Source organism: Hirundo rustica, chromosome 1 (genome assembly GCF_015227805.2).
Source record: "Hirundo rustica isolate bHirRus1 chromosome 1, bHirRus1.pri.v3, whole genome shotgun sequence".
NCBI classification, from domain to species: Eukaryota; Metazoa; Chordata; class Aves; order Passeriformes; family Hirundinidae; genus Hirundo; species Hirundo rustica.
Genome location: NC_053450.1, coordinates 108,354,336 through 108,378,582, shown reverse-complemented (window position 1 = coordinate 108,378,582; position 24,247 = coordinate 108,354,336). Strand labels below are relative to the sequence as shown.

Sequence of the window (24,247 nt, the reverse complement as noted above, 5' to 3'; positions counted from 1 at the left end):
CTCAGAGGGATCTTTCTACTGGAATAAAACTGACACTGCCGCAACAGGTCGTGTAATAAGACTTTTCTGGATGGAAATACCGCAAGACTCAAGACAACAGAACAAATAGTTCTCTGGAACACTGCATGGAGGATGTCACTCCATAATAAGCATGGCACAATTTGAAAAGAGGATGAAAATCTGACATATAAGCACAAGACAAAAAAAAAAATCTTCCTTTGCTTCATATTGCACAGGTGCAATCAATAAGAACAATAATTACTGTAACTTAAATGAGCAAATTTCTCATTATTCATAGATGGCTGTTATGTGAGGGGAAGAAGTTAGACCATTCCAGACAAGTTTTTGAGTGCATGCAACTTAGATCTCTCTTCCTGAAGCATTACTTTATTTTCCCCTGCCTAAGTCTAATGAGAACTAACACTAGAATAAAACTGAAAACCTTTGTGTATACACACAACACACACAAATCAGACTACCTTGCAAGAAATCAGAGCAGATGGGCTCCCACTAATGAGATGACTTACCCTTCAAAATGAATGCTTGATAAAAAGGAAATAAACCAAGCTTGGTCTACATGCTATTTTTTCCCACAGTACAACTATACCAGGAAGATTTTTATTCTTAATTTTTTTTAAAAAAAGATTAGTTGTCTTAGACACGATAAGTCATAGGGTTCCCTGGAACTGTCAGTGGGATACAGTTTTGGCCTCCTCTTCTGCCCTCTGAGGCATTTTGGGGCTCTTGAAAGGCATATATAATGCTCGCAGTATTCTGTGAATCAGACCTAGAGGGTGATACAGGGGACACAGACTCACACTGAAAGCTTGGCAAAGACCTCAGATCATGTTTCAGCTCAGTTAAGTACAAATACAAATCCTCAAAAATATATTGGGAACACACCTTTTCACAGGTAGCATCTATGTTTTAAAGTTCACTGCCTACCTTGCCTTTGCCTAATCTTTAGTTCAGCTGGAAGAAAAGCAGTTTCATCACCTCACTTTTAACCTGCTTGCTGACCCGTGGTCTCTCCTGCGGAACTGATACTGGAAGAGCGTGCAGGACAGCAAATCTTCACACAGTTGGTCACTATCTACAGCAAATTATGGAAGTTGATAGAATTAAGGTACAAAAGTTTCATTTAGCTACAAAACCTGATATTGACTATATAATGACTATTATAGTCATGCCTGTAAAAAGCTTTCTGTGCGGTGAGAAGTCAAGAAAATTTGGACACAAAGGGTATAGAAACAGACTCTAACCCACATTCTCTTTTACTCTGGCACAATAATGGCATATGAACTCATCATATGAAACGTAAATGTTTCCTCCACTGGGGCAGCTTAGCCTAACAAGAATGAGCTGGAATGGTAATTTCCGCCCCCCCCCCCCCCCCCCCCCCCCCCGCCTTCACATGGGGACAAGATGCCCTTTATTTTTGCTTAGATTTCCTCATTCTTCAAGAATAATACATAGGTTTTGCTTAACCATTTTGGGATCAGGAATTCTTCACGGAACACATACTGCAATTCAATTCATTATGCAACCCATACAGCACTGCATCTCCTTTGCGAATGGATAAACACAAGCTCAATAAATCAGGAAAAAATTTCTGGGGAAGTTTAATGCAACTTTGAATTTTATAGGGAAGTGAGAATTAGTATCCCAGTAAATTGGTTGTTATGTGTATGCATCTGTGCTAGGAAGGGTGGAGTGACATCTGATCCCTTCTCCAGCCTTTACAGCTGCCTCCCTGCCAATGCTCTGGCAAGGCCCTTCGTGGATATTGTCCCCTGCTGTACTAAGTGAAATCCAATCCCCAATAAAACCCACTACCTGTGGTGTGACTGTCCATGCATGGGAAGATTTGTTTTCCATTATTACTTTTACAGTAATCTGGAACTTGCAGAAGTTCATTTAATGAGAAAACAAAAGGGACACGCATGCACACACTGCAGAAGAAGTTTTCAGCTGGAGTGAATAACAGAAGCAAATAACTGCGGCAGCTTTACCAAAGCATATACAGAAACACTGGAAAATTCATAATTTAGTAGTGGCATGGAAAACCACTTTAAAAAAAAAAAATTAAAACTAATAGGTATCTGAAAATATATCTAATCACTTCTAGCTGTCACCACCCACCCTTGGAATCTGAGGGTGGAAAAGAGAAGGAAGGAACTGTTGATGATGGAAATGCTCTGTTATTTGTTCCTTGTCAGTGAGCAGGGACAGAAATAGCTCTTCCAGAGCAAATTTTTCTGCCTGAGGGTCAGCTCACCTTTTTCAAAACTAAGTAGGTCTAAGATGCTGCTGCTACCACAGCTAACAGGGAAGTGTAAAGGATACAAAATCCATGAGATTTTAAATCTTAACTTTCATGAAGATCCCTGAAAATTCCAGCCTAACACAGACATAATTACCTAAGGCTCTACCTACCTAATGGAGAAGTTCCAACAATGGAGTTTTTCTTATGTTGTACCAGATTTAGTGTCATCTTGAAACTCCAGGTACTGAGATCAAAAGAATTGTACTTTTATAGTTTTGGTTTTTTTTTTCTCAGCTCACTTTGATAAATGCAGAGAAAACAATCTCAGATGATTTTAAAAAGGGACAAATAAGAGAGATCTTGAGATTTTTACATCAGTCTTAGGATGTCCACTCAATTTAAAAATGGAAAGACACTGTCTCTTCTCCTTGCTCTCAATTGCCTGGTAAAGAGAATGCTTTCTACATACACAAAATATTTGTGGATGCAGAGATAGGAACAGCTTTATGTCCTCACTTGAGCAAACAAAACAGACCTTTAAAGTGTCAACTATTCTTTGTGCTGCTCCACGTGCCTATCTATGAATGACCACCACAGGAGCCTGCTGCAAACCAGCACACCTGTGTCTTGCAGCTTCAGACAAGTAGCTTCAGAATATTAACAGGTAATATTCCTTAGCCGGGTAATTTTTTTTTTTTTTGGTTTTATTTCTAACCCCACAATTCCAAACCAGAGAGCTGGTCTAGCAGAAATACCAAACTAACACAAAGTCCTCCCACCAAAAACCAAAAATACCAGACAACACCAAACAAAGAAAGCCACCACCAAAACACGAAAACCAATCAAACAAACCACCAAACAAAACAAACAACCAAACCAAAGCAGCTCCTCCAAAAGCCCAAGAAGGTATGCCTCCTCTCCACCATTTTAATGGCATTTCTGAAATTCCTATACAGAAAATAGAAAAGTTAACTATAAGCAAATTTCATCTCCCTAGCTGGTAGTAGCTTTCTACAGTTACCCTTAAAGGCCATTTCATTTGATAATAAATTCATCATGAAATCAAATTTACATAATGTTTTTCAATGACTTATTAATATGCAAATATTAGAAAAAGCAGATTGAAACCCCAAATGTTCCTAAAATATGAAGATATGCTATTTAACAATGGGGGTGGGGTGAATCAAATGGAACCTGTTCCATGCACAAACAAAGCACAGCCAGAGAATACAAGCAACTGAGCTCTAGACCACCCGTGTTGAAAATCCTGTAGCTCTCCTAGGTATTAATGAAACTAAAAATGTATAATTTTGAAACACAAAGAAATAATTATGAGAAAATATTACAGCTGCCTGTCACTACGTAAAAGACATAGGAAAAGAAAGGGGTAGATGATGGCTTCACTGTTGGAAGCTGAAGAAGAAGAATTGCAGGACAGGTTTCCAAGTGCCTGCCTGTAAAGCTCAAGAATACTTCAGAAATAATCCTCAAGACTTTTAATGCCTTTAAATATAGCAGATGATCAAAACACTCTTGTAGATCAGTGGTACTCTGGACTTTCCAGATGACATCCTTAACCTAAACCTGATAACAAATTACCACATGAAAATCCAGCAAACTTTCCCAATTGGAAACACATTGGACACTTGGGCATGAATTTAGACAAAGACTACCAACACCTAAGCCCTTAGCTGCTATCAGGGCCACGAGTTCTAACAGCACCTTGCAGCTGGTCATAAGAGGAATTGCTCTAGTCTTACCACAAGCCCCTCACATAATATACCTGGAAAAAAGTGATATAAGAAAAGCTGGCAGTAAAAGTAAAAAAGAGGGGGCTGCACTGTCCTTACAGTCTGAAGTCTTTTTATGATAGACGAGTCACTGTTTTTCATGGCAATGGTCAGCTTGCACTGTGGCTCCACACAGGGTATCTTTGATACCTGTAAACCTGTTACCTCTGAAATCACAAGGCTTAATGTTAAAAAAATTAAAAAAAAAAAAAAAAATCGGACATTTTCCATTTTTACCTATTAGGTCACATCAAAGATTTCTTAAGAATCCAAAAGGAGGCATTTCTGGTTTGTTGGTTGAATTTTTTTTTTTTTCCCAAGTTAAGAATCTTATTTTTGTATTGCAAAGCATAAAAACCAAAGCCTAATTTAAAAGTAATTACATCCTGATTAACTGATGAATAAGGTACCTAGATAGACATATTCAAAACTGTTTTCTGTGGAAAATCATTCACTTCCTTATAGTCTTTTTTCATTGGCACTGGCTCTGATGACATTTTCCTCTAAGAAAATGGTTCCATTTGCTTTGATAACAGCAACTGCCTTAAGCAAAACTAGCAATGACACTCCTGTGTTATGGCTCAGTCAGTTTTTTGCCTATTTAAGATTTAAGGTAACTTTTCTTGCTTAGGTATATCTCCTGAAGTTTCTTTAATCCCTCAGGTAATGTTTGCTAGCACTCTAAAAACCTCAAACGATTAACAGCTGAGCTATTCATTGAGCTACTGTGCAGCCTACCCGGAAAATGCCAAGTTCAGTTCTACAAGCTCTGCTGCACCCTGTGGCAAACCTGTGCAGAATTCTACAGTGTTCAGTCCCTTTTTGTACAGCTAAACAATGTCCTGTTACTGATTGGACTGAACATATTGTATTTCATGCCAGATACCAAAAACTATGGAGACCTAAACGCATGAAGAACAAAATATATTATCAATGTCAAGATGAACACAAGTGAAACTTGTGGCTATAAAGCCATTTGCTGTGCTTTCTGTTTTGGTAAGTTCAGCGCTTAATTGTCATTCGGAGCTTGGAAAGGCCCAAGGAATTAACTATCAGAGACCTTCCCACAGATTTTTACCGTGCAAATATTCGTGCTAGGAAGCTACAAACATAAAAATTAAACACAGCCAGTCAAAGCACAATCAAATAAGACTGAGTATCCACCAGAAGAAAATTTATTGCACAAAGCTTAAGAGAGTCAGTGTTACACCAACAACCTCTTTCCCACTCACACATACACAAAAAAGCAATGATTTTCTGTGTCTTGATAACCTTCTTCAGATGAACAAAGAGTCCAACACTTTTCCTTAGCAGTCACTTCATATGTTCCTGTAGCTAACATCAATATGCTATGGTTTTTCAAGTGTCTGTCAGCAAGTGGGTCTTTGAAGTGAAGAGACAACAAATCTGGATAGAGCTGGTGGATGTTTTAAGTCCTTTCCTAAAGGCTTCATAGAATAATTAAACCCATGCTCTGTAGTGGTAATTAGGGGAGAAAATAGAGCCACCAACCAGTTTGGGGAATTATTAGCAAGCAGCTTAGCAAGCTGTGCACATATAAAACACAAAGGCTCAGGAAAAACAAGCAGAGTGCTTAGTCCTGAAGAGTGGGAACCTAGAGATGCTGGAGGCCTGTCAAGGGTTGCCACAGTTTAGGTTTTAGTTAGGGAGGAATGTGGAGCATTACCCTGTCAGGACCTTGGAAGGACAGGGACCTCTCAGAAACTAGGTTGGGATATTGGCATCTGCTTTGACTACTGAGAATGCTGGATGTAACTTCGGGAAGTACCCATATAAATCCTAATTTTGTGCAGGTCAGCCCTTTTCTTTCTGGTCAGCTGAACAGGTAACACCGAGTTGAGGCCTGCTGCTCCCCGTACCACCACCCTGCTCCCACCCACCGCCTCCCGCCCCTTGCCGGGGGGAGCTGGCCTGAGGCCTGACCCCTGGCAAGCTCCTGGAAAGGGGGGAGAGCTTGCAGCTTTACATCAACTACTTTGAAAAACTTCCCTGGAGCCCCGGAGCAGGGTGGGATCTCTGTTGGGCCCCTGATAACACTACGGGCCTGATTGGGCCGAGGTTGCCCCGACTGTCACTGAGGGATGGGCAGAGCTCTCCCCTCCTCCGTGATTCCTAGGCAGAGAAGAACGGAGTGGAAGGGAATAGCCCAGCTAATCTGAGATACAGCACGGGAGAGACTGCTGCCCCGCCCGGAAAACTAAGACCACTACACTAAATTTAGCAAACAGAATTTTTAAAATTTAAAATAAAATTTTTGTAAAACCCCTACATTAATTAGTGTTTCCACCCGGTTTCAAACTAAAAGCACTACAAGGCCTTAGTCTGTTAATGCACAGCATTTGAAACTGCAAGAGAAAGAATAACTATGTGTACAAACTTCAGTAAAAAATAAAGCATAAGGGAAAAAATAAGATATATCTAACTGGAGCCACAACTTTCTCCTTTATAAAATACTTGGAAAGATCCAGAAGTGAGTCTCAGCATTCTGTGCCACCAGGACATATAGTACATTAAAAGGTATTCAGTGGCAGCTAACAACTCTTCTGTCAGAAAGCATTTAGATATCTAATAATTCTTCAAAGAGAGCTCAATTTTGGTACAATATCCCCAACAGAGGAAATAAAAAAACCACAGGAGCCTAGATTAGTATGACAACTTGGCTTCAAAGACAAAGACCAAGCATCTTCATGGGTACTTGTATTCGTGTCACCCTATTAATGAAATACACACTCTGATAACATCCTGGAGTAAGAAGCATGTAATTATGTTCCTGTAATGACTTATCAGGATACATAGGCACACAACTAGTGTGTACAAAGAATGCAGCTCCAAGTTTTCCAAAAACTGGTGAGCTGGAATTACAGGAGACTGCTGTTTCTGAGAGGTTTCCTGGGAACCTATATGGACCTCCACACTATGGAAAGGAAATGTGAGAGGAGTTGTAAGCCCTTGAGAAGAAATACGGTCATTAATTTTCAAAATTCTCAGGAAATAACAAAATAGAAAGTGCAGCTAGTTTTGCTGATAAATGCCAGTCGTGCCATCACTTACAGTTCCAGTGCCCTACAGGAGTGATGTGATCCTTAGGCAAAGTTTTCTAGCAGGTCATGGTTTCACCTCCAGTCTCCACCCCACAACACTACATCATAATTACAGTTGTTATAGTGCCATAAGGCAGTTTTTTGGGCTACGTGGAATTCCTCTCCCAACATCAAAAGCGCTCTTCACTCTCTGTTTCTTTCAGGTAATAAAGCTTTATATTTAAAAATTACACTGTAACTATTTTTCATTTTACAAAAGATAGCCATGACAGAACTTCAGCACAAAGAGACCAGAAATGTTATGAAACAAGAAATTCAATTCCTTCCCACCTGTAAATTTCATTCACGACATTTAAACATTTATACAAAGTTTCTGCCAGTCAAGGAATATGGAATAGAACTTGTGGAGTAAAGAAGCAGAGCTGAAAGGGCAGTTTCAAGAGTGGATGTACTTGCTTTTTAAATCCCCCCTCACAGAACAGAACAAAATACAACGCCACAGACTCCTGTTTTCATTTGACTTAGCCAGCACTGTTTAAAGCTGCTGCTGAATGTGAACATCACTAAGGCCTGTAAAAGGTCTGAGGGTCTGTGGCTTTCTCCTGCCCCAGTTCCAGCAATTCTATACTTCTTCAAGAAGGGCAAGTGAGTTTAATTGTAAGAAGATAATTTTCTTAAGCTTTTCATTAGCAAGCATTTCAACAGAAATTAATGGTATTTCAATGAGATGCTATTTTAACTCAAACATAACATCAGTAACCCAATGTTAAAAGTCTGTGTCACCTTCACAGCATAGCTCCAGTCATTCAGGTTACTCACCATTACTGTTATTTTTACTTGCAAAGAGAAGTTTGACTGTAAGATATTTACAAAACAGTACATTAATGGCAGTTCGATGTTAAATATTTATAGTGTATAGTAAATCATTTACAGAAAATATATTAAGACCTCAAGCTCCAATTACTTTGTTTTCATTGTTTTGATCACCTCTGAAAAAACACTCCCGCAAAGAAAAAACTCAAGCACATGCCCTTTCAAGAGATTAGCAATGATTGATGGCTAAGTATAACCTTTCCATGAAAACAATTTTACTGCCAGTTTCAAGAGGGTATATGATCAATAAGTTTAAAGTAGCATTCCACAGTATTGTGTGGTGTCAAAACATAAGTATGATTATCTGACAAAACTTAACTAGTCTCTGGTTTAGTATTTGGTTGGCATTTTTTTCCCCTGAGAACACTCACATTCACCTGTTTGGTCCACCAAGCAACAGAACCAAGGTTTTTGTTGCAGCCTAAATAAACATAAGCAGTGTGTGCACAATGCATGGCTCCAGAAGCAGCATGTGTTAACCAGAGAAAAGCAACAGACAAATGTGTCTAAGCTGTACTCAGTGCCTGACTTACTCCTGGCGAGTATTGCACCAGGTCATTCTGTCCAGGCTTCTCTCTCAGATGCCTGGCTATTTGAATTTGAAATACTTGCGGAGCTCAGAAGTTCCCCTTGCAAATTCAGAGTTTAAAAAGGTATCTGTTTTTTCTTAGAATAAACAAAGTTTAAAAGTCTAACAAAGTTTCTGACAGAGGACCTGACTATACAGTCAACAGCAACCCAGAAGTGCCTCCAGCACCTTGCAAGCATCCCTGAAGCTTCATGTGCAGGGATAACCAGAGACAGTTAATGGTAAATTGACTATCTCAAAGCCAATCCAGTCAAGGATTGTTAAAGGATATTCTGCTGCTCAATGGTCTTCAATCCCCAAAATCATTCTGCCTTTCTTTGGAAGAGGTGCATCTTATCTTTCACCCTGAAAACCCTTTACCTTTGCCAAGACAAACACAAATTTTAGTATTTATTAATACTATTTTGTATATTTCTGGAATATACAAAATAGTATTAATATACACTAAAATTTGCCATTTAAAAAATAAATTCGGGCTTTTATACATTGTTCAATTCTGTGTACAATTCAATTCATTAAGCAACTTTACTCTTCAAAAAGGAGCAGCTGCAAAATTTCCAGTTTGATGCACAGCAGTGCTGTGAAACCATAAAGGCTAACTTCAAATTTGAAGCACAGCTTGCTGCAAAATACAAGAGATTATGGATACTTTTAGTAAATCTATATTTACAAAGTATTACCATAAAACGAAATGAGGAAGTAAAAAAAGGGATTCAAAGATTATTTTTTCTTAACATCAATCTTCTCAGAATTAAAATGTCTGTGAACAATGACTAGCCCTTATAATGTACAGAAATTGCTCCAGAAAAGCAGCAAACATCTCAGCTCTCTGAAGTGCCTTTCCTCTGTGTTTCAAGCGAACTTTAAATGAACTTTAAACCCCTGAATTTTATTACAAGAGTTTGTCTACTGCTTCCTTCTTCAAGGCACGATTAAAATCACAGAATCATATAGGCCAGAAACACCTAAAGGTAATCAAGTCCTGCTGTAAATCTAACACTGCTAAGTCCATGACTAGACCAATGTCCTAAAGTGCCACACCTACCCATCTTTTAAATACCTCCAGAAATGGTGACTCAACCACTTCCTGGGCAGCCTGTTCCAAGCAGCCTGTTTGGCATTACAGAAAAAGAAGTTTGCTGTATTTTTTTCTTGGGAAACCAAGAAGCGCTGTGGAACACACCAAACAGCTAACAAAGCTCTACAAGCCCAGAAGAAATGAAACGGGAGATATTTTGGCTTTTTTTTTTTTAATATTTTTTGTATAGAAATGAATAAAAAATATTTAAACCTATGAAAACTTATTCCTGTGGAAATAAACCAAATTACTTTAACCAAATAATAAATAAACTAAATAAACCGAATTACTTTAACTTAAACAAGAAATTTACCAAATTTCCTGTTTATTGTCACATCTGCCCAGACCTTTAAGTTGCTATGTTATGCACTATAGCCTATTTTAAAAAATTCAACAATCCTAGAATTGGGTTCCAATAATCACATTGAAACAAATTACAGCTGTTATCCTATCATGCTATCAAATTTGCCAAAGCTACAACTTCCAGTAAGTGCTGGAAATAATCATCATGACTTCTTTTTTCTCCTCTCATCATTCTTCTGCTTTCTGTTCCACTAGCTCCCTAGCTCAGCATCCTTACAGCTAATGCCTACACTTTATTCACAGTTTGAATTTATTAGTTTTTAACTTTTAGGTCTTGATTCCTAAATACTCATTTCAATACCAGATGGAAAAGTTTTTCAGTCTTAATCAAACTACCTTTGTTGTCTTCTGGATACATTAATCAGTTTCTAGGGGAAAACAACAACAACAACAAAACAAATAAAAAACCCCACAACAACACACAAAAAAAACCCCCCACCACACCCACCTCTCTTTCTTGCCCGTAAATGTTTTTTGAATTGCTCTCCCTGCACCATGCTCTTTATTATTCATAATAGTATCAAAAACTGAGTAAACGCAATTTTAAAGAAGCTGAAGAATCCAGCACCAAAACCTCAATAAGATTAAGCATTTCACACCTGCAACGCAAGCCATGATCCCTGCTTTAAAGAGATCAAAGAGCAGACAAAGGGCAGACAGTAGGTAAAAACACTAGATGATAGTGGAAAGGCCACCACTTTCAGCTAATGACCCAGCGGCCAACACTGCACCAGCTATGAAACCACCAGTACCATGCGTAGAAAATAACATTCCTAAATCTGTCTCACTGTCACCCAGAGGTAAAAGTCAAACATCTTGCCTGGAAGGTGTCCGCTGCTCTCCGTTGCTCATATTCTCACGGATTACAGTAGAAATCTCCTAGAGACTTAACACTTTGCTATAACCATTAAGAGATTGAGTCTTTTTAGAGCAAGAAGAGGTTAATTGCATAGAAATTATTATCTCCCTAGAAGAAGAAAGCTTCATTTTGTCTCTCCTATTGAATTGTGATAGAAAACAGAGGCAACTGTTCAAAATAAGATTCTGCTTTCATATAAAAGAAAAACTACAGTTTAAACTACTAAGCAAGTTTTTAGTTTTGCATCATGAAAGACAAACATATTTAAAATCCATAATGTCAGGAATGGCTAATTTGCAAACAACATTTCCAAAGGAAATATTCCCACCACACCCTTCCCTGCTATGAACGAGTTTTCCACTGTTGCTTTTCTTCTAGCCTTCAGTCACAATCTGTTTAAATTTTGCTGTGAACAGGAGTTATCTGTTGGGGTGATGGTTTGGGCAAGACAACAAAAAGGTGGATAGGAAAGAATTAATGCAGCAAAAAGCTACAACAAAGAAAGTTAGAATTATTTTATTGTTATTTCATTCATAATGAAAGCTCATGATGAAAGAGAAAATTGCTACCATTCACTAAATAATTCTTTGACCAGAAAAGTTTTACAACTTTCTAACAAACATTTCTTGACTCATAAAATTCTTCGCACTCCAGAAAATTAAATTACAAGAAGAAATGCTAGAACAATGCCAGCAAAAGAAAATATTTTCTTTTATTTACTATTTTTAGGGTTTTATTCTATTTAAATTTAAGGAGACAGAAGAAGAGCATAAAAAGGCAATTATCTTTCAAGCAAGGGGAAAAATTTTTCAAATATGACATTCAGTCATAAAAATATTGCATTTGCTGTAGCAAAAGGAAAATCAAACCACATGAGCCCTCAGGTCTGGAATGCTGATCCTGAAGTGACCAGCATGCTTCCAGGGAAAGGCCAATAGAAACAAACTACACTGCACACTATGGATTGTGCAATGCAGAGGAAAAATCATGCAAATGGAAAAAGTGTTTCCTGACCCTTGCAGCAATCAGCTTAGTCCTCGAAGCATAAACTTTGATTACCTACATCTCAGTGGGCACAACCATGAATATCACTGTATATCTTCTAATGCCCAGCACATTTTAGCTGAAAAAGGGATACCAATGTAAGAATTTCTAGAGTGTTTCAATCGTGCAGCCTGGGCAATAACTGCAGCAAGAAATCTGTAGCAAAAACATGCTAAACATCATCAAGTGCATGAAAATACAATTGCATTTAGATCTTCTTTTCTGAGGAAAAGAAAATCCTGTAAATGAATTTCATTCTAACAGATCCCATTATAATTAAATTCCTCATGCCAGAAAAGCAAAAAAACCTCAAACCCAAAACCAAAAGCCCCAGTAAGGAAATTTACCTGATAGAAGCTTTAGGACAATCCATACATAGATATCTGACATGTGGCATATACCCTGTTGGAGTCCAAAGCATTCCTTTGGCTGCCCTGGAGGGTCAGAGACCTGGACAGGGGGATCTGGGACCCTGGCCCAGAGCCCAGAGGGACATTGGCTTTGATCTCAGTCCATGGGAAAGGCTTCCTGCACTGTGGGAAGTATTACAAGCCACAAGAGTGTGAAAGACAGTAGTTTAGCTTATCACAGGGTGAGAAAACAGTAGGTTTGGGTTTTTAGTATGGAAGTGAATGGGAGCAAGATGGAAGACTCGGGGCATCGTCTCCTGCTTCTTCTTTCTTCTTCCCTCACTCCATTTTCTGCAGTGACAGTGGCACAAAGTAGTTTAAAGAGGTTGGGTCAAAGTAGGGATGACCTTTTTAGTGTAAGTGATGGGTATTAGCAAATAATGATAAATAAAGAACACGTAGCAATTAGTATAAAAGATAGCGACAGCCCAGTCCAGGAGAAGTCAACAGATGCCCAAGCAGCTGCACAGACCTTTGTTGGGCACTGAGAAAATTGTAAGATAAGAAACAATAAACAAAGCGCGCAACCTTGAAAAATCAGAACCTGAACACTCCACCTCTTTTTTTATATCTAGCTCAGAGCTTTGCAGAAGGCAAAAAGACTCTAAAACCACCTGAATCTCAGAACTAAAAACCAAGAATACCCTTGTGGTCCATCCTAAAACTTGAGTGCAGATTTTTGCAAAAGCCCCAAAAAACACCCTGCATCAAAACAATCAAATAGGAACACTGGCAGTTGAACATCTGTGTCCTGCTCAAAAATACACTGAAAAATACATGAAATCTGATGTGCCTTAACTACAGAAGAACCTCAGGAATGCAGTGATAATATTTAGACTACTGCCCTGTTGACAGCACTCTTTCCTCAGTGCACACAGCATTAATTTATCATCCCTCTGCCAGCGACAAGCATCTGCTTCAATGCTAAACAATTTCATTTGAACCTGTATGGAAAAAAGGTAACAAGTCCAAGAAGTCGTACTGGTTCGGTGTAAATCAAGTAACATGGTCCAGTACCATTTCTCACCAGGAAAGAGAGTTTTAAGGGATGCTGAGGGTAGAAACAGTGTCATGTGCTGAGGAGAGGTGCAGAGAGCTGGACACTGTAGGCACAGATCAGAGAGTGTTAGGGTTACTTAAGCAAAATGGTGGGCTTCTCACTCATGCCAAATACTAGGTTTAATGAACTTCTAATCTCCCATTAAATTTACTAACTCCAGTTCAGGGGGGTCAAAGGTTTTCTGGATCTAATTTTTAATTTTTACATTTATCTGCAATATTACTCTCTCCCAGCAAAGCTGGCAGTTCATGGGTATTCCTTCTCCTCTGAGCATATATAACATGTACTAAAACTTGAATAAGAGGGAAAGTAGAAGTTACTTCAGCTTTCATAGCTGCTTAAGAGGAAAATGGCCTCACCTCTTTTTCCTCTTTGTAAACTTGTCAGTGTACTAGGAATAAGGAATGTCTGAGTACCTAACTGTACAGGAAGAAGAGGATTGACCACTGGGTTACAATGTTCCTTTGATGTAATCTCTAAGACACAGAGGAGAAAAAGAAAACCCTCTTGTTCAAAAAGATAGACAAAGGAAGCTATTACTGCAGAAGTCAGAATTACTACAGTGTTTGCTAAGATGAGTGCCTGGGCAAGTACTCATCAAAGACATTCTGTTCAATGCCATTTTAACAGCAACAGTAGCACAAGATTAAAAGATTTATAGTTAAATATCCCACTCTTTCATGAATCAGAAGTTTTAGTGAAGAGGCTTATGGTTATATTGCATTCTAGCTTCCATGTTACTAAAACACTACACCAACCTTCCTCTTAAGTTTTATCTCCTCTACTCTACAAGTCCACCTCTGTAAAGCAGTTACCATATGCTCAACTCACAGCTTGCACTTGAGCTTTCTCTGTTTACACAGGATCTAAACATACACTTAAATGCTTTGCTAAAAGAGAGATGAATTTTCGAGTCATGAACATTTTGGAATCAAAGTCAAAGAATTAAGAAGTCCAGAACCTGGATTTGTGGACATACAAAAGTCAAATGGCATGCCATTAACACTGTCTTGTGAGTCCTTTCCGGGATGAACATGTGCTTGAGAGGACCAAAAACAAATGGCAAAATGTCTTTTTGTTGCCCAAAGGTATTTAATATAGTGGAGCAAGGGGAATATAATCAGCATTAAAGTGCTCTTCATAAATAATGGACAATCTAGCAGCTTTTATCTACTCTGCACTTTAAAAAAAGTTTCTACTGCTGAATATTTTATGAGCAAAAGGTCATTTATTGTGGCTTTTAAATTATACAGTTCAGAAACTGTTAGGAAAAAAAGTATTTCATTGCAATGCAATAATGGTGAGTTTTGAGTATCTGGAGAAACATGGGCTACCTTAAATACATATTTTGAAATCTACCACACACAAACTAATGGGGACATCTTTGCTCTGAACTATAACTACTGATTTTTAAGATGTCCAGTCCTGTTCAGCAACACAGTATTTAATCTCAAGTGAAGCACAAACCTGAATGTACATTCTCCTGTGATGTCAGTTCTAGTTCGCATTTCTTATCAAAACACACTGCTGATAACAGGTCATTTAAGATGTGCATCTGTGACAGCCCTTTTCAAGAAATCTATTTTCTGCACATTATTTTAAAGGTGTATTTTATTACAGCCTTTTAAATGACAATTAGAGTTCCACATAAACAAAACCATTAAGGAAGCACACTGGCAAACAGGTGAATTGTCAAGATGAATTAGAAGTAACCTTAGCTCTGTCCCCTGTGAATATAAGGCCACAGCACAGACTTACTGCTGCATCCAGAGACAGATGTTCTGTGGGTGTAGATCAGCATGACTTTCCAGAAGTCAGTCATGCTACATCTGGTTTCTATCAACAGAAGCACCAGTACACTTCTCCTTAGCATCATAACATTTACAACATCCCACACCTATAAATGACTGCCACGGGAGCCTGCTGCACATCAGCACACCAAGCATGCCAGAGACCTGCAGCCTCAGTAACACCAAAACGAGTGGCTTCAGAACATTAGCAGGTACCATCCCTTAGCTACAGATATACTTGGCGAACTTTTCAATTTTCTTTCTAACCCCATACTTCCAAACCACAGAGCTACTCTAACCAAAAAAAAACCCAAAAAACCCCAACAAAAACAAACAAACAAACAAACAAAACAAAAACAAAACTGAAAAACCACAGACCCCCTCCAACGAACAAAAACCAAACAACCAACCCACAAACAAAACAAAAACCAGATTTTAAAATATGGCAATTCATTTTGATTTTAAAACTAAGGTACTTTCTATATATGGTAACTGAGCTTCTACCCCAAATCCTCTTACTCACAGTCCCCACTTGAAAAAAAAAAAAAAAAAAAAAAAAGGAAAAAGTAAAAGCATGAAAGGACCTATCTGCATGAAGTTAGAGGCAATCAAGACAAACAGTATCACACACAGCAAATCACCTACATACAGCCCCCTGCATATACAGATGACAGACCTGTCTGTGGCAAAAAAAGAGTTTATTTATCAAATGACTTATGACCCTGCAAGGAGGAAACCTGAGACACCAGGCTAACCTCAAGATCAATCATCTTTCTTAGCAACCAATTCCAGTGAAAGTCCCATGGAGTGATAGGACATGCATTAAAACACCACGTACAAAGCTGCTCTTTGGATTTCAGATATTCTTCTGTGCATTTGTAAAAATAAAATTGATCTTTAGCACTTATTTCAAGTAGGCTTACAGCTTTGTTGAGATCATATGTCCCTCCTACATTTACCAGCAGAAAAATTCAGACAGATCTGTCATGCGTGATTTGGCATTAGACACCTCAACTGCAGCAGTAAGGTTATTTTAAAGAGTCGTGTCTGCTACGGTCTGAACCTTATACAACACACTGTGATTGCCAGCCATCTAAAATAGTTGCTAAACTCTTTATTTATAGACATAGTGAATACGGTCCTTAATAACTCTGGTTTACTTAGGATGGTATTCAAAAGCCAATATTGTTTCATTTATCTGGGTCTGTCAAACAAATATCTATTTGGAAGCTGAAAGAAATGCACAGGTTTTATCCTGGCCCATTGCACAGAGAGAGATTTTTTCTTTGGTCAGTAAATTCTCTCAAGACATTACATTTAAAAGCTTCAAATCATACTTTTAAAACAGCTTTTGATGCCTATTGCAGAGCTAGTAGAAGCAATGATACCAACAGGCTCTCTTCCTGCCTTTTACGTTGCTCTTCTCTCATTACATTTCATGGACTTGGGTGTAAAGATAAAAAAAAAAAAGATCTTTATTAGGGAAAAAAAAATTCAAAACTAAGATGTCTCTGAGGGAAGCAAAGCATCTCAGTTGCACCCCTGGCTCTTGCAAGAAGAGGATGAAACTTGTTGGTAAATCTTGCCAAAACAGACTGCATCTGGATCCAAAATATTATTGATGGGTAAAAAAATTATACATATCGATAAATACCAACACTCTGGACTAATGAAGATACAGACATGCTCTTCTGTTTGATAGTATCTAACAATTTGTCAGGGGACTGTAGCTGAAGCCAAATACAGCTCGTTTACTCTATATTAAAATACATTATTTTGTATCACACTTTCAGAGTAAATTATATGTCTATCATCCAATATTTAGACAGATATATCAACTGCTATTCAGATATCTAAGAGAAAATGGGGTGTGTCAGTTTAGCTCAGAGCAATCCCACAAAGAATGGCCACGATACTTGTATAAAACCAACTTATGGACAAGGTAATGGAATGTAGCAATCATGAAGTCTCCTACACCAAACCACCCAATCAGAAATTAACAGACTCCTCTAGAAATTGTGCAACTGCCCTTCTTCTTATAGAAGAGAGTCAAAAAATAGGTGCCCATTTCCCCTATTCCACCCTCATCCCTGTGATGCCACAAACTAGTAAGAGAGAAAACAGAGGTAGTGTTTCTGAGTGCCAGTGTTCTACACATAACTATACCACGGAACGCTTCTTGGAAGAAAATCCTTGCGTTGAAAAAACTCAGATGTCACTGAACTCACTCCACAGTTCTTAGAGGTCAAACAGATCAACTTACGTAGCTCTCCTACTTTCAGAATTTCACACAGCATCTTTGTCAGCTCAATGCTGCTTCGGCCAAACGGGCACTCATGCTTGTCTTCTCGACTGCTGTTCTCCAGGACAATCTGAAGGTGGAATTGAAATGGAAAACAATCAGTTTTAAGGACCCATGAGTTGCAACACTGTTCTCAACATCCAACATTTACAAGACTTATCAGACTTAGTCTAGGAAACTACGGGGAATTTAGGAAAATGTATTTTCATAAAACTTAGTCTTCCCCACAGCTAAATGACCAATGCCATTTATGTCATGGCTTCAAACTGAAAGAGAGTAGGTTTAGATGAGAGATTAGGAAGAAATTCTTTACTGTGAGGGTGGTGAGGCAGTGGAACAGGTTGCTCAGAGAAGCTGTGGGTGCTCCATCCCTAGAAGAGTTCAAGGGCAGGCTGGATGGCATTTTGTGTTACCTGGTCAAGTGGAAGGTTTCCCTGCCCTGAGCTTGAAACTCGATTTCTGAGGTCCCTTCCAAACCATTCTATGATTCTATGTCTGAGGCAGTCAGCAACATAAGCAGTGCTGCTTCAAGACCAACTGGGAAGTTTTCCCACTGCTATGCAATGTTGCTGTTCTGCATCACCCTGACTAGGAGAAACTGAAGTAGAAGGCAAAGAGAAAGAAAGAGTTTCATTTAAAATGTGCTAGTTAAAGAAAATTAGGTAAATTATTGATAGGCATGGAGACACCTAGAAGGATCTATAAAACCAATTTGGGACAGGATTTTCTTAGTTGGATTCAGTCTTCAAAGTAGGCTCAAGTGATAAAATCAAGCAGTTCACAAAGGAAGAAAATGTCTGCATTCTCTCTATTACAAAAAGAATTTCTGCTTATGTGCAAAACATTTCAGGGAACTATCACTCTTGTATCAAGCCAATGAATGCTGCAAAAAAAAAAAAAAAAAAAAAAAAAAAAAAAAAAAAAAAAAAAAAAAGACTGAAGGAGAGCCTTTGCAATCTCTATTGAGTGAGAGTGTAAAATAAATGGGAGAAAATAATTCCTTCCACATTTTTATACTCATTAAGTTCTGCCATATCTGATACAGTTGAGATAAAGTTTTCCTTGGCACTGAAACTAAATAAGAAATGAAAAGTTAAAAAAATACTATAGATTTCACTGAAGCAATGAGCCTGCAAAAAGAGAAAAATAGGGTCTGGAAAAAAAGATGAAACGGTCTAAACAAATTTGCAGTAAGAATTGTCTTTGCAGAACAAATTGTGCCACTTTACAAAAAGAAAAACCTCATCCTAAACAGCTGCTGCATAGCCTAAGGATTAGGGACAAAGAAGAAAAGTAATTTCAAAGGTAAGAAATTTTGCCAAGCAACAGAGAATCCCAGAGGATCTCTAATTTTTTCTCAAAAACAGGTGTTTAGACATTGCTCTCTGCTTTGCATTCCTCCTGTCTTGTTAGCTCCCATCTCCATTATGGTTTTTGTTTGTTTGGCTTTTTTTGTTCTTTATGGGCTTGTTTGTGGTTTGGCTTGTTTGTTTTAAATCCTTCCATTTTTACAGCAAAGAAAGCTTTACAAAGGGCTTCAAGGCTGTAATTTCACACAAAACAAGGAGGAAAGGTAGAGAGGGAAAGCAGTTCAATGCTAGATAGAGGCCACTAAAAACTTTCCCTCACTCCCAAGATCTTGGGTTTTGACCTTTTAGGTCTAGAAGCCTTTCCTGTGAAGCAGTTACAAGTGGGAAAAGAGTGAAAACCCTAAGACAAGTAGGAAAGCTATGTGCTTCACACAGCATGCCAAAGTCCTTCCAAAAATCATCTATTCTAGTCCTACAGTACAAAGGGCAGCCTCTAGCTCCTCCCAACCCACCACTCAGGGATGTAAAAGGATGGATGCTCTCTGTGTTACAAGAAAGTGTGATCTCTTGGTTTTGTTTTCCAGTGCTGCGATGTTTCCTTTGATTGCTTATACTTCCCACATAAGCTTAGAAAGTCATTAGGGATATGATACACACTTTATCACCACGATTTTTTACTGGCCTTTTCCAACAGTACAGTGTCATGTTCCAGAGTCTGTCAAGAGGACTTTTCTTTCTAAAAGTTTCGGTTTAAATGGCACGAAATTGCTCCATGTCATCTCTGGGTAACAGTAAATCAGAGAAACACCCCTGCTATTTTTGTTTTACGCTGCTGCAGCCGCTGTTAAAGAAACATGTGAATATGACTTTATATTCTAGATGAGTCATCCTGCTTCAGTCTCTCTCATGGGGGATAGTGCTACAGTTCTACACCCAAAAGCAGAAGCAGTGATAGAGTAGCACCAGCACAATGGAAAAGCTGTGTGTCTCAATACCTCCCTAAGATCACTTCTCTCGTTCTTTTTATTACCCTGCTTTATCTCTCACATAATAAAACATAAAATCTGCATACTAGAGCAGGGGGTTGCTTCAACACAGATTTAGACACAGCAGAGAAACACTGGTAATAAAATCAATGGAGAGGCAAATTGAAAGGGCAAGGGGGAGGGAGAGGGAAGCATCAGGATGTATTCCTGCTCGCTTTTGGCAAAAGCACTTTGTTGAGTCTCACATTAACCCGACATATTAACATTTCATGAGCACATAAATATTTAATGGTGACACCATATATGCCTATAATGTAAGACAGAATTACAGCAATCGATAAGAATGCCAGAGAAATAGTTAAGGCACTGTGTATTGCTATATGGCAAATTAAATGGCAATTTGAGTAATCAATATGTAAAGCAGTCTTGAAATGATCCTCAGACACACTCTCTACAAGCATCAGTTTTCTTAGCATTTGCCGTACAAAATAAAGCAGTGCTGCCATGTTACATTTCTGTAAGAAAGGAAGATGGACGGCCCTTCATTGCATCTAAATATCTGTAGGCAAATTTGACAGATATGGATCTTCTGCAAAAAAACAGCAACAGTAAAAAAGGAAAGAAAAAAGAATAGGTTCTTATAAATATTCAAAGCGAAATCATTCCTAGTCTTGGCAGCAGACTTACAACATTCATTATTATATTTGTAATAGTCTTTTCACGACTTCACGACTCATATCCTGTTCAAAAGTAAAATCCTATAAATAGAGCTGATAAGGACATGATTGTAATGTTATTTCCTTTATCACTCTGGTTACGGAGAAGAAATAAGCAGGGAATGGACACGTTCACTTCATAAACTGGTGAAAACAATACCAGAGAAAGAAATACAACACACAGCTCAAGACAGGAAACACTTTCTTCTATCTATAGAGAATACTCCTGGCTTGCCTCACGTTTTTATCACAACAGTTATTTTACCACTGGAAGGAAAATAGTGAGGAAGCTGCCAGCCCACACAACCCTCCTTTAAACAGAGGTCTATCATTAATGCTCATTAAGTGCTCCACCCTATTATCTTCCTCCTCCTTCCAATCAAAAGTCCACAGAGAGTTACAGATCCACCCAGACATTTCATAATCAACAGCTACTGTGGTTAAATTTTGCTTGGGGAAAACAAAAGCAGAGACAACGGACATTGCAGTAGAATTCCTGGCACCACAGAATCGCACAATCATTTAGGTTGGAAAAGATATTTAAGATCATCCAGTCCAACCATTAACCAAACATTGCTAAGTCCACCACTAACTAAGCCATGTCTCTAAGTGCCTACATCTGCATGTCTTTTAAATACCACCAGGGATGGTGACTCGACCACGCCCCACTCCCCAGAGTAGCCTGTTCCAATCATTGACAACCTTTTCCATGAAGAAATTTTTCCTAGTATCCAACCTAAACCTCCCCTAGCACAACTTGAAGCCAATTTCCTCTTGTCCAGTTGTTTCTTCCTTGGGAGAGAACAACTCCTACCTTGCTACAACCGCCTTTCAGGGAGTTGCAGGGAGTGACAAGGTCTCCCCTGAGCCTCCTTTTCTCCAGGTGAAACACCCCCAGCTCCCTCAGCTGCACCTCACAGGACTTGTGCTCCAGACCCTTCACAGCTCCTCTGCCCTTCTCTTGACAAACTCCAGCACCTCAATGTCTTTCTTGTAGTGAAGGGCTGAAAACTGAACACAGGATTCAAGGTGTGGCCTCACCACTGTTGAGTGGACAGGGGGACAATCACTGTCCTGGGCACAGTATTGCTGATCCAAGCCAGGATTTTATTGGCCTTTTTGGCCACCTGGGCACACTTCTGGCTCATATCCCATCTTCCTTCAGTACTATCTTGACAGTGGTTTACTTGGCTGCCCTTTATTCTGATATTACAAATCTATTTCTGCCAGTTTTTCCTGTTCTCAGTCCTTGTGAAGTTACAGAATCAAGTAGGTCAACCACGGAAATGTATATAATACACTATATACACTAGATGTTATACAGTTAAAAACCAAAATGAGCTCACAGTACAGGAGTATTAAATTCTCTGCAGAATTTAAATCTCTGATTTAAATCTATTTGTAAGATTTAAATCTATTAAAATCTCTGCAGATCTTCTACTCTTTCTCTTGGGTCTTTGATCAATACTGCCCATTATCATGAGGCAGGAAAAAAAAAAAAAAATCCACCATAATGTGTAGCATTCAACAACAATGTATATTTTTTTCTTTAGGGAAAAGCAAAAAAGTTCAGACAAAAATCTCAATAGAAAAACAAAAGAAAATTACCAAGAGAGGGCAGACAGGAAAAGCCTTAGTGATGTTCTTTGTAAAAAAATAAACAACAACAAAACAATAGCAGCTCAGAAAACGGAAGGAAAAAAGAGTGAGTGAGAGAAGCATAGAATGAGAAGAAAATGAATGAGATGAATTGACTAGTCGAAAAGAGAAAGGAAGAGGTATAAAAATGTTTTTTAAAAATGTAAGGAGATGAAATTTTTAGGAAATCATTGTTATCCATTTTCTCATGTTAAGGCATGAGAATTTGACAGTATTTGCAGTAGAATTCTAACTACATAATATAGAATATATTATACAATATAGAATTGTAGTTATTATTTTAAATTATCTACTGTACATATCCATCTATCTATGGAACTAAATCCAGCTGGTGTCCAGTCAGAAGTGGTGTAGCCCATGGATCCGTATCGGCCTAGTCCTGTTTAACATCTCTATAAATGATTTGGATTTGTCCCCAGTGAGGGGATTGAGTGCCCCTTCAGTCACTTCACAGATGATGCCAAGTTGGGTGGGAGTGCTGATCTTCTGGAGGGTAAGAAGGCTCTGCAGAGGGATCTTGACAGACAGAATGGACGGGATGAGGAAAATTGTATGAGGTTTAACAAGATACCTAACTGTGGCCTGGCTGTAAAATAAATATAAAAAATTTGTTTCTAAATCTAATTTAAAAAACCCCAAACCTATAATAAAGAAAACAAATATATAAAATGTAAATAAGCAAAATAAGTAAATAAAACCATCTAAAGTCATTTTTTAAATTTAAAATAAAATAAATTTAAGTATCATGCCAAGATCACGGAGGAATAATGCAAATTCCCGCGTAGCAACAAAACTCCTTACAAGACACAAACCTCAAAGTCAAAATGATTTTCTAAATTTATGGCAGTGTGCCTTTATGATTTTCCATTGAATTATTCTTTAGTCTGTCACTACCTCAAGAGCCCAAAATAGATCCTCAGGAAGGCAGTGGACTTAGTGAAGGATTTTCCACACTTGTCTACCGTGGGTTTTAAAGTCTGCATCAGCTTCAGTAGTGAAGCTTATACCTGCAGCTAAGAGTTAATGACTGACAAAAGGTAAAATTTTGGAAGACAGGTATCTTCAAAAGCTTCCTCATCAAAATCCAGGAGGCTGAAACCACCAGACAGAAACATTCCTCCTTCACTGGGAAGAAATAGCGACTTAGCCTGTCCCTTAATCCTTCACATTAAAGATGAAATTGTCTCAAAGCATATTGCCCATGGCAACTGCAGATGTAATTCTCAGATTCCTGAGCCAAAATCAGAGCTTGGCAATGAAATAGAGATTCATTGTGATTAGGAAATAAATACAAAATTGAAAGAAAGGCAAGATTCACTGTAGCTGTATTAATACTTCTAATAAGTCCCAGAGCAGGCAATTCAACAAATATTGCTGCACTATTAAAAAGGAGCATTTCCACAGATCAATTTTGTAAAATGATCCTGTCTTTATAATAGAGAACAAGCTTTTTAGCAGTCTGCTGCAGGTTAATATCAAGATGTTCAGAGAGCTAGTTAGTAGAGATCATAAAAACCTCCTTAGACCCAAAATGAAAGGTCAAGCAGCATTTAAATATCCCGAAATTGCAGGGATTATCTTCCTTTTCTTGACACTGCTTTTATTTTCCTAAGCCTCCTTACACATATGGTATGCTTCACCATTCCCTCTTCATTTAGGTGCTTTAGGTAAGTCTAAGAAGCAAATCGTTAAGAGATGCTTACTGAGAGGGATTAAGAGACTCTACTGCAGACAGACTCAGTTTCCATTCATCCTCATCACCAACTTTGCTTTCTTCCTAAGGCAGCCTGTCATTTGCTTCAGCTTCAGTCTTCTTCCAACATCCTTCACTGTGCACTGTCCCCTCTGACACTGTATTTTTAATTTCCTATGCTTCCTCTCTCCCTTATCTCACTCTTCCTTGACATTCCTGAGACATTTCTCAAAGCTAAAATAAAGCAACAGTTATTTCTGCCTGCCTCTGGGAGACACTAGAGTTACAATTTAAACGCGGAGCTGAAAGAGAAGTTGAGACCTTCTACAGATACTGAAAAATAAGAAAGGAGCCACTTATACGAGATGGCTTAACCTTTCTTAAAGCTGGGTTTTTA

General features: G+C 38.4%; 1 protein-coding gene across 6 annotated transcripts in view; it reads right to left on the bottom strand.

The window, feature by feature from the left end:
• Positions 1 to 24,247, bottom strand: part of ELMO1 (engulfment and cell motility 1) — a 306,304-nt gene that overhangs the window by 133,643 nt on the left and 148,414 nt on the right. For all 6 annotated transcript variants that reach the window (XM_040060448.2, XM_040060440.2, XM_040060465.2 and 3 more), the window contains one exon: positions 17,448 to 17,556. In XM_040060448.2, coding sequence (XP_039916382.1) covers positions 17,448 to 17,556 — 109 coding nt within the window. The remainder of the gene's footprint in view (positions 1 to 17,447; positions 17,557 to 24,247) is intronic.